This window comes from Vipera berus (assembly GCF_964194415.1).
Source record: "Vipera berus genome assembly, chromosome: 7".
NCBI lineage: Eukaryota > Metazoa > Chordata > Lepidosauria > Squamata > Viperidae > Vipera > Vipera berus.
In genome coordinates this window covers 27,802,297-27,814,460 of record NC_138209.1, presented here as the reverse complement: position 1 = coordinate 27,814,460, position 12,164 = coordinate 27,802,297, and the positions used below count along the sequence as shown (strand labels likewise).

General features: G+C 33.7%; 1 protein-coding gene across 4 annotated transcripts in view; it reads right to left on the bottom strand.

Moving 5' to 3' along the window:
- Nucleotides 1–12,164, bottom strand: part of LRBA (LPS responsive beige-like anchor protein) — a 370,944-nt gene that overhangs the window by 66,604 nt on the left and 292,176 nt on the right. For all 4 annotated transcript variants that reach the window (XM_081332066.1, XM_081332069.1, XM_081332068.1 and 1 more), the window contains one exon: nt 11,527–11,679. In XM_081332066.1, the coding sequence (XP_081188192.1) occupies nt 11,527–11,679 (153 nt within the window). The remainder of the gene's footprint in view (nt 1–11,526; nt 11,680–12,164) is intronic.

The window sequence follows — 12,164 nt, the reverse complement described above, 5'->3', positions numbered from 1 at the left end:
CTAGTACAAATATTTTAAACCGCTCAATATAAAGTTTATATTTAAATAAAGTCTGCTAATATCATTGACTAACAACCCAGCTGCATTTCCTCATGTAATGTTTCACATATGGAAACCAAGATGCAAGATTACCTCATTTATGGTAACACTCATAAACTATATAGTACACAGTAAACATGTCTGCCTAGCAAATTAAAATATCACTGGGCTTTGTAGCAGCTGAAGCAGTCCAGGACCTGTTTATAGAAACAGATATTTGTCTTTAATTTTAGAAATGGCTAAAATCAAATTCTTTTACTGCACGGCAGACTGCTTGTCCTAGATGTTATGCCTTAAAACAAAAGACAGGCACACATAGCTTTTCAAGGGGTACATTATAAACAGTCTTACAGGAAGTGAATTACAACTTTAAACCAACAGTCTATTTAATTGACTAGGAAAGGAATCAGTTTTAAATCATTTTCCTCTGCCAATTTAATGTTAGAAAAAAATTCACCTGTGCCAGGCAACATAACCATTACATAACGTTCCTAAGAGGTATTCCAAAACATGCATGGGTGTGTTCAAAATATTTGATTACGGTAACTTTCAGTCTTATATCAATGGAATTTGCTATTTTGACTATTGGTGGTTACTATAAAATTATAACAACATTACTACAAGCACTCACTGGAAAAAAGAGTACTGTGCTGATGCTTATCCCTAGTTAACTTTCTCGCTGATCTTTCAGCAGAAAGGAAAACCGAAATTGCACTTCATGCACAAGTTTTCTAAAATAAACAAGGTAGGCAAAAGCACCTTCAGAATATAACCTGAATTATCCATAATAGAAAGGGCTGCATGTCAACGAACAGAAGTGGATAAGTCTGCCGTCTAATTTTTTTCATGGGGAGAGTTCCTTGAGAAAGGAGCTGCCATGAATTGCATTTATGGTTCTGTTCCCTTCGCCTACCCCACTTTCTTTCTCTATTTTTTTTTAATTCCATTTATATCCCGCCCTTCTCCGAAGACTCAGGGCGGCTTACAAGCTTAACAGTAGCCTTCATTCTATTTGAACTTGAAAGTTCGAGTCTTCTTTTGAATAAATGAAAGCCTGCACTTAGATTAAATTTTTAATACTACTGAGTTATAAATGTTCTGTGCTACTGCTTTAGTAACAATGTATTTTATATTTCAATTTTTAATACATAAAATTGCCTCAAGGAGACTCCTCAAAGTAGGATATAAAATATTTTAAATCTCTTATCATCATAACTAACTTAATTCATTCACCATAATCATAAAGACTTTGAAAGCTTTATTGCTCTTCTTAAACTAGGGAAAAAATTAAATAAAAGCTAACACTATTTTCTTGCCTATTCTTATAATCAATAAGCAATCTAAAAAACGGGATGATAACCAGCAGCTGAGCAAGAAATAACTGAAGCAATGCAGAAACCTCCAAATGAAAAATACCTGGAAAAACCTTTCTGGGAAACAGTATTTCTGTATTAACTGCTTCTTTAAATAAATGAATATCTCTGTGTAGAAAGGCAGGGCAACATTCTGAATTGTTTCCATTTAGACTTTAATTTCCTGGATTCCTTTTAAAAGGCATAACAGTAAAGGGAAAGGCATATCTGGTTTTAGCTAGTGCCTTGTCTGCATAGTCTAGAAAAGATAATTAATAAATATATCTCAAAATCTACCCCCCAAACCCTCATGCTTTCAGAATAAGCCATTCTGAAGAATAAACAGGATATAGGAATCCTCAAGAACTTTTGCAAATTCAGCCCTCATTTTTGTGTTTTTGCTTCAGTGACTTAGTCTCCAACATAGGAGTAGATGGCTGCCACTTGTCACTATTAGTTATCACTACTTCCCTATTAATGAGGTCAGGTAAAGCTGGGAGGTTGGCCTGTGACAAACAAAATAGATCAAATAGAGACTTGGGATCAAATAGAGAAGCCATTATGCTGTAGGAATTGTAATGCTGTTCAGGAATGATCTTGGGAAATAGAAAGAACAGCCACAGACTGGACAACCTACACATAAAAGCCCACAGAAGGAGAGGAGGCCTGGGAAGGGTTTCAAAAGGGATCCTCCCAAGTTTTTCCAAGAGTTAAAGGAAAAGAGAAGGAAATACTCTCAATCTTGCAACCTCACAATAAAGATACTGCTAGTATTTATTGTTTTGTTTCTTCCCTGGACTACCTTCGAGGACTAACAAGAATTAACACATTGGACTGTAATGAGTCATTTTCAGCCTAGCCTTTCATACAAGGTTTAATTCCATTTATATCCCGCCCTTCTCCAAAGACTCAGGGCGGCTGACAAGCTTAGCAGTAGCCTTAGCAGTAGCAGGTTGTTGTTATGGTAGTGGGGCAGGGGGGATGGAAAGAGGGAATACTGTATAAATGCTACAATACAATTTATATCAGACCTAAATCTATCTTCAAATTATATATTATCTGCCAAAGTTATACTGATTTTTTAAAAAACAAACAAACATGTATTTACATTCATTTTTTCTATAATTCAGTAAAAGGCAGATGACCTATTAGCCTCAAAAATATTCCTGTCTTAGATACTGAAGAGTAGATTAACTTTATTCTATATGTTACAAAAAAGGACACTCAGTATTTACATTTTGAATCCTATTAAATAAATGTAAAATATAAATTGTATCCTAATTTTCAGCCTTTTAGTCCACAAATTAAATTATTTGCTCTTAAAACCTCTAGTAAAGGTTGCTGAGTTTTCCCTTATTTTATGAGTGCAAAAACAAAAGAAAGGGGGGGAAAAACCCAGTCATCCTATTTTATCAGTAGGAACTTCAAAATCCAGACAAATCATGAAGAAATAAGGATTTCCACAGTGTCCATTTCATTATCTTTTTGACTAGACCATACAAAATAATTTGTTCCTTGAGAGCTGATGTTTGACGCAGAATCTTTTAGCTGACTTAAATGTTTGCAAAGACAAGTGTGTGCTGAAAAGATTATACTACTAGTTAATTTGTGAAAGAACACCCAAGACTGTTAGAACATATCTTTACTTTGGAATTTATTTGTTCTGACAATATTTAACAATGTTAAAACAATCACATAATGCTCACCTACTAAGAAAAATAAATGAATTGTTTAAGTTTCATAAAAACATTTTCTCTCCTGCAAAAACTATCTTCCCTGGACAAATATTTGAGAGTTCCCCTGACTATTAGTTTTCATTGATACAATTTCCTTCCATTAACAAAATTCCTCACACAGTTAAGAGATATATTATTTAATAGATCATTTTCTCTATTCAAATGTATGATTATGAATATTTCTATTTTTAAAATAATAGGTTTTTTATCTCCACAGGATTATGTAATAATAAAATCTTTATCGTTTCTTGTTTAAAAATTAAAAATCCTGTGTCTACAAGCCAAATAATTCCTAAATCTCCACAATTTTGCTTAATGTTCAGTTCTTTTGTTTAAACTGTGATATACAATTTCAAACATGATAGGAATTATCTGAATTATAAACAGCACTGTTGAATTACAAATATATACAGTACTCTCGCTCCACATAAGAAATCAGTGTTGTCCCCAAATAATGATACGACTTCAAAATGTAATGACTGAAAGAGCGATACAAGACAGTTCAGCACTTATGACACGTGAGTAAGAGTATTACTCTTTACTAATCAATCAAAAATATACAATTTTCCAAGAATATTTAGCATTTTTGAGATTTGCTTACCACTGCCCAAAGTTCAAATATTAAAAATTAGGGTTGCTAAGATAAAGGAAAGAGGAATTCAGGAAACTGCTTTCAGAATATTATTAATCTTCACAAATATATTATAGACAATACTCCCTGAATTTGGTATCTAAAGCAATTTAGATTTTCTGATATATTATCACTGTCTCTTAAATTCATGAATATGTCCATTCAAAATTTAAATAAACAGACCCAGGAGTTGGGAGTAGGGAAGGATAGGGAATGAATTAAAGTATCCCCATTAATTGAAAGGTGATTGGGAATTTGTTATTTTTGAGATTTTTTTAAATATAAAAATTATATTGCTATTTCAAGTCAATGGGTTTCAAAATAATAACTGTGCTCCAGAGGGTTTTGTTCAGCACCATTTGGTATAGCAGCTGAGTCTTTTCCTGCATTAGAAGACTCTTTGGCCAGTCATTCATGCCCTTGTCACCACAAAGTTTGTCTATTGCTTTACATGGGTCTGCCCTTGAAAACTACTCAGAAACTTCAGCTGGTCTAGAATGCAGTGGTGCAGACAGAGGTTGCCATCCTTCAGTATGCCTATGTGACATCTCTGCTTCTCAAGCTGTACCGGTTGCCATTCAGTTTTCAGGGGCAATTCAGAATGCAAGTTGTTACTTATAAAGATCTACATGGCACAGGGCTTGGTTATTTGAAGAACCACCTACTTCCCATGGCCAATATGTGTTGGCACAGTTAGTATACTTTGGTTAACACTTATCTATCAGGATCCAAGAAGTGGATGATCCTATGTTGCAAAACTGATCTTTTCAAGTAAGATTGCCCTTCAAAATCCATATGGTTCCCAACTATGTTAGCATTTAGTAAATACTTGAAAACTTTGATTGTTGTCCCATACCTTGAGCTAAAATTAGCGGGACTCCTTGTTGGGTATGACCATAATTTTTGTTTTGCTGGGAGCCTCTGTGAATCTGCATATATGGGTCTGCATCATAATTAACTAAATAACTAATAGCATTCAACTAATATATAAATGAAGTTTTATATTATTGGATAGAAAATAGTAACTACAATGTGTAAACATTTAGCAAATATATTATAATTCTATCTATCAGCTGCATTTGCTATCAAAATTTGTAGTTTAAAATATTTTATAAACAAAAATGTAAAAGTAAGCTTAATAATAACAACATAACTATGAGAAAGACATCCCAAAATACTATATATGAAATCCCTCATTTCAATGTACATATACAGTTGTTGGAGAGCGATTAAGCCAGGGGGAGGCAAAGACTGACCCCCTTTGATTGTCCTCAAACTTAATATAGTCTGGCCCAGGTACAAACTGCCAGTTTGAGAAGATTCTTGTATTATAGGCATAAGCAATAAAATAGTTAATTGAACTCTTCACATGTAGATCTCATTGTTTGTACGTGACAAAAGTGGAAACGAATGTCTGTTGGACCCCAAAAACTTCACATGAGAAAATCTCATCTGTTTCTATAGTTTTTGTTACAAAACAGTCATTTGAAACTAAGAATATAACCCTGTATGCCTGGATGGTACATATCAGGTATACAGGATAAACCAGGGGTCTTCAAAGTTGGCCCTTTTATGACTTCTAGACTTCGAAGACCCCTGTGATAAACAAATGGTAACAAAAAACAGTCCCTAAATATTCATGCATGGCATAATAGATTGTGTTCGACTGAGCCACTAAAAGCTTTACGTATTATGAAGTACCACCTGAAGTTCCCCCCATTTTTAAAATATTTTTATATGCTGGTAATAATGCATTGTCAAGGAGTCTTCCCCTTTAGCCTGGTGTACCTCCACTATAAAAGCTATTTTAACATCTAATCCTCTCTGAATTTTGTTTCATAAGAAACTAACTTTACTAAAGTGTGGAAGGCTCTAAACCAGTTAGAGAACAAGACCTTTTCTTTGGTTTTCAACCTACACACATTCAGGCACAGATCTAAATGAGAAGTGCACTCAAGTTTGTATGAACACCAGATATTTATGAGGCCTAGGATCATGCTAGATCAGAATCATAGCTGTCTTCAGATGTCCAGCTGTAGGTATGAAAACTGGGCAGAGAAACGAATAAAGCTAGTATGCATACTCTTTTCATTATTTAATTTGAAGGCATTGGTTGAATTTCTGAAGGGAGCCATTCATCTGAACTGCAGACAAAAAACAGAATAGCTAAAAAACAGAATAGAATTCTTGTAGGCTAAAGCTGCTGGTTAACAAACTGGAAATTTAGAGAGATTTATTGGAAAAGAACAAGGAAAAAGAATAGCTGAAAGACAAGCCCAACAGAAAGAAGAGATATAGAGACAGAAGGGCCATATATTATTAGCAAAAAGAGACATTTTGCAATGGTGAACTTATTTGGGAAAGATAGCATTCTAGTGTGTTTGCTATTAGCCTTATGTTTTTCTTATATTGTGTAAGGATGAATGGATAGACAATGTTTAATATAAACACTTGGATTTCTTGTTCATGATCTTTGCCATTATAAAACATTTCCTCTACTGTCTCTGTATTGTCTGTACTCTATCCTTTTTTATATTTTTATTTTAAAAAGATTACATTTCACCAAAAATTCAGTAAAAAGAATTATGCAAGCTACCAAATTAAAGCTGCATCAATATGCAATATCTGTAGGTTCTGCTATAAATATCAAACTAAGACAGAGGAGGAAAACCTACTCATTTGTACATACCCATTAATGCAGCATATAAAGCAAGAAAGATATATACGATAATGGATAGCACTCTATTCTCAAGGGAATTACATTCTAACAGCATTTCTTCGGTTGAATGAGAAAGTGCAAGACAATGAAAGCAATAGCTTCAAAAAAGAAGTGAAACTAGCAGCCCACTAAATCAAATTTTATTTAAAAGGCAAAATTTTGTTTATAGATAATCTTTAGAAATACAAGGTTTTATGCTTGTTTAGTAACACAAATACAATGTAAACTAATCAGAAAAGAAAATCACAGCAGAATATTTTAGTTAACAAGAAAAAAAAAGACCAATTCCAGGCATTAAAGTCCTTTTCATTATCTTTCATAGCTAAAATATAGAAACTAAGGTGAAATTATGCAAATATATGTTTTAGTTACATTTTAAACGACTATTGTGTGGCTCCAGAAAAGCCCTTTTCCATGAGATGTAAGAAAGCTGAAAAGGTCAAGTTTTGTAGAGGCTCCAATCTAAGAACATATATTCAAGCAATTTATGTCTTAAGGCAGGCATGTCAAACTACCGGCCCACGGGCCGGATGCATCACGACAAAACCACACCGTCCCCATTGCTGTCAATGGGGAAAAAGTTGTGATATGTCACGCGACATCACGTGACGTTCCGAGTTTGACATGCCTGTCTTAAGGAAATAAAAAGATGCATTTGCTCATATTAAGAATCCGTCTCCAGTGTGCAGTGATTAAGGTGTTGTCTTAGAAACCATCTGATTGGGAGTTCTAGCCTTCCTCAGCCATGAAAGCCAACTAGGTGACTTTGGACTAGTCATTCTCTCTCAGCCCAAAGAACCTAATAGGGTTATTGTTGTGATATAAAGTTTGCCTGTATATGTATAGTTTAAAATCCCAATCTCTTTTTTTACACTGAATATACACAGGAAGCCAAGGGAATATATTATTCCGTCCTAATATGTAGAAAAAATACAGCCATGATACCACACTTTATTTTCCATCAAAATCTTGCCTCCCAATTAAGATTACTAAAATTCTGGTAATAAAGATTTAATATCTGCATTAATACCTTTAAATAATGAAACATAGGAACATGTGTTTCATAGTAAGCCACCTTATCCTGAAAAACAAAACAAACCCTCACATTGTCATTTCACCAGTGAAAAGACTGAAAAATTAAAGACTGAAATTATATGCTGAAAACAGAATGCTAATAGCTTGAAATAAATATACCTACAGCATACATCTCTGTATGAAATAGCATGCTTGTTAAGATCTTTGAAGTTCTATCAGAAGACATTGTTATATAAATTGGGACTTAGAGATAGGTGACACTATTCAGCCTCATTGGATGGGCAGATGATTATAAACTGATCTTAGAAATCACCTAGTCCCAAAAAGTTGTCTAACATGTATCCTAACGTACAGTCTAAATGCTGGAGATGTGGTAGTTTAGAAGCCACCTATTTTCATATGTGGTGGACTTGCAGAAATATAAAAGCTTTTTGGGTTAAAATTTGGTGGAACATTCAAAATATTTTTAAGAGGAAGATAAAGTTCTCTCCGCAATTGTTTTTATTGGGCATTGTTGTAGATTGTGATGTTAAAGAAACCAATTTGATGTTGAATTTGATAACAGCAGCACGGTTACTGGTGGGACAATACTGGAAGAAGGATAGTTTGCCTACCATAAAAGAATGGGTGTTTAAAGTATCGAATCTTGCAGAAATGTCTAAGATTTCTGCTTATTTGAAGGATCATTCACAAGAAAGATATATTTCAGTTTGGAGGAGATGGATAGATTATATTCAGAATAAATATGGGACTAAAAAGTTCCATTTAGCTTATGAGTAGATTTTAGAGGGATATTGTTATTAATTTTAGTGTTAGTACTTTGTATGTATCTATGTTAAAGGGGAGTTAAAGCACATTATGAATTTGGTTAATTTTATATTATGGATAATTTTTAGTTAGAATATGATTATTATATCTATAACCCTGTATTTAGCTCTGGGAAGTGGGGGGAAGGGGGGTGATTTGGGGTGGGTGGGTTATGGGGATACGTATTGTAAAATCTTTTTTTGTAAAACTCTTTAATAAAAAGAAATCACCTAGTCCAGGACCATGGTTGATATGATTCCAGAATCTATGGAAATCCTAACCTTCATTTGTCAATACTTTCAAATACTATTTGAATACTTTTGTTCTCCAGGCACTTAATTAATGTCCTATAAAGTAGACATTCTTCTACTTTAAAACTGGATGGTATTTCCTTTATTTCTGCTGTTGCCCAGCTTTCATGATTTCTCTTTTGTGTTTCTATATTATTTTAATTTAGAAGTCATATTTAAAGAGAATTATCGTTATCTTTTCATCCTTGTTCCAAAATGGACAAAATAATGATTTTTAATTTTAAACGTTATGTTATGTTATCTTAACAGTCATATTAAAATAGCAATGATTAACAATTAGCATTATATATCCCCACTGTTGCCTTAGTACTATACAATTTGTTATTATATACTGCTCTATATATCATCTGTTTCTCTTGTTGGACTATTCCAATAAGAGACAGACAGCTGCAACACTATTTCCCCACTCACCATAAGGACCATCTGACTCTAATTGTAGTACACAGCTTGATGGGGGTCTGGTTATGAGAAGCCAAAGTATCACAGTGTAATAATCCGGAAAAGCAGAAGCTGCCAAGCACAGGATTGAAACAGAGGCTTGGGCTGTTTAGTTGGCTGATGAGATGGAGGAAAATATGATTAATGATCAAGGTATAATGATATCAGGAACCCGATTAGCACCACAAAAAGGTCACAGATCAAAGCAGTATGCATTTCCAATCACTGCAGAAAAATCTGTACTGTGTATTGAAAGGGGAAAAATTGCCCATTGTACCCTACAAAATTATCACTTAAAAGGACCATAATAATTATAATTATCTCATTAATTGTAAAGATAAATATATGAGCATTCTATTTTTGAAACAGATCTAGGAGTTAATGTGTTTTGGTCAAAATATTACTTTTTTAGAAAGATATTTTTCTTACTTGCATTTTTTGTAATCAGACAACATTAATATCTATTTATATAATATTAAAACTAAATACTCAACATGTAATTATTTAGACTATATTTTCAGGATGTTATTTGGAAAATGCCTAGGTACATATGTATAGTTGTCACTTTGGTAATAGCTATGTATACTTGTATAAAATGTATAAAAAGCAAGCTAAAGTGTACACCATAACTGTTCACATTCACTTCTTTCAATATCTTGCTTTTTCTGTATTTTGGAGTTTAACATCGATATTGTATACTATAGATAGTGATTTAATATAGATCTGCTTTGTTTCAGTAAAATGGTGAATATCATTCTTACATTGGAACACAACATTTTTAAAATATTTGTATAGTGAATTGTGTGAAATTCATTATATAATTACAAAGAAAAACTTTGCATTGTTGATTTCTGAGGATTGCTTCCCTAAATAGATACTATCATTGGCCAAGATAAGACAGCAGGATAAAAGGGATAAAAGAGAAATGAAGTACTCCAGAATCCATACAAGTCAGAAATTGTGTAGTATTGTATATGCAAGAAAGAACCATTCTCACATGTTGCTACATTCCTAGTTTCAATTCTAGTTTTGATCTTTTTCTTGGTGGTCCCAACTAAGCACAAACCTACTTATGAATCTCCTTGTCCTGAAGCAGGAAAGTAGGAAATATTATTCCATATGGACTCCTGAAACACCTGATACCAGAACATGTTAAACTCTAGTGTCAAATTACTAAATTTTGATAGCACATATTTTCCCCAAAATACTTATGGTGGGAATGGGAGGAAGAGTTTTATATGAACCCAACCACTTCAGTCTAGAAACTAAACCCTCTTCCAACCATCTGAACTGCCTTGAAAGAATATTTTAAGGATTTGGATGAGAGGTTTTCTGCTCACATTATATTCTTCCAAATTAATACATCAGTATACTACCTTGCCAAAAAAAATGAAATTTGATTCTCAAAAAAAGAAAAAAGAAAAACCTTCTTCCATACCACTTATTTGAGGAATTCATTTGTTTTTACTGTTTCTTTTCCATATTTACTTTAGTGTGGTTTTTGTTAAAAATATGTTTGCATGTATCTATATACTGTATGCTTTAAATCAAATCTTAAAATATGGTTCCATTATGTTTTTTTTCTTAAGTGGCAACAATAATACCTAACGAGTTATGCAAACATATGTACATTTTATGTAACTTCCACTATTCTACTAGAGACTTAAATAATTTTAATGATAGCTAAATTCTGGGAAGCCAAAAAGGTATCATAAGTAATCTAAATGTTGAATTGAAAAGTATTAGGAAGAAGTACTATGAAGATAATTACATTAAAACATAAAGCTCATATGATTTTAGTGATATGCTTAAAAATAAGCATCAATATTTAAATTAAAAATAAGCATAAAACTTTAGAGCAGATGTCCCTAACCTTTCCAGCTTGGCGGCCCAGAGGAAAAGGGAGGAGCAGGCAAATTTGTGCCTGAGCATGTGCAAACAAGCTGCACGCACCATGGCAGCACTAGCACCCGTGTGCATGCATGAATGGAGCCATGCACACCTGCAGCAGCCCAAGTACCCGCATGCATGCGCAAATGGGCTGCTAGCACCTGTGCAACATTGACAATGGCACTAGCGCTCTGTGCAAATGGGGATGCTAGCGCCTGCACGCATGCACAAGCGGGGCCACTAGCTTCCATGTGCATGAGCAAATGGGTCTGCTAATGCCGTGTGGCAGCTATCCCCCTCACAGTGGTGCTGGCACAAGTGGGGGGGAATGCATGTAGACATGCGCGCACTCACCAGCCATTCCCACAGCCCAGTGGCCAACAGGCCACGGATCAGTACTGGGACGTGGCTCATAGGTTGGGGAACCCTGCTTTAGAGATTCCCAGTCTTCTAAAATAGCTGTTTTGATTCCAAATTACATAAATTCCAGCTTTGCATGGTTAAAAAATGACATTTTTTAAAAGAAAGCTCATATCTTAACACAATTAATAGTTGCTTGTTATCTTACCAGTCTATTTATGCGAACAAATTCTTCTGGGGTTTTGGCCCATGGTGGAAGTTCAACATCAGAGACCACTGTTCCATCATCCATCACTCCAAGATTGTAATTATTGAAATTGACAAACATCTCAGGTAGATAATAAAATTCAGGAACAAGCTCCTATATGGAAATGAAAACCAGTGACATGTAATAAATTGGGTTATCATAGAAGTCACTCACTTAAAAGAGATAGTGGATGCAATAGAAAGTAGCTTCATTTTGTATCTATAATATTTTCACTTTACATGTATTAAATTTTAGCAGAAACTTGCTCGTAGTGGTAAATAAATGCAATATTTTAAATGTTGAATGAAAGAATAGTAGGTATGATTAAGTGTCTAAACACAGTTTAGACTGTTAAGCTATCTAAACACAGTTTAATCTGAGATTAAAGGACTAAATCTTAGTATTCTTTAAAATAATGGAAGCTGTAACATTTAAACTCATAATATATTTTTTAATTTTTTTAAAAAATGTCATTTTTAGAAACATTAAATACCCACTAAATTAAAATATATTGTAAAATGTGTAGCATTATATTCTGCATCTGATTCCAAAATCAGATTCAGAAAAATGTGTCTAAATAATCAGCTCATATTCCCTGA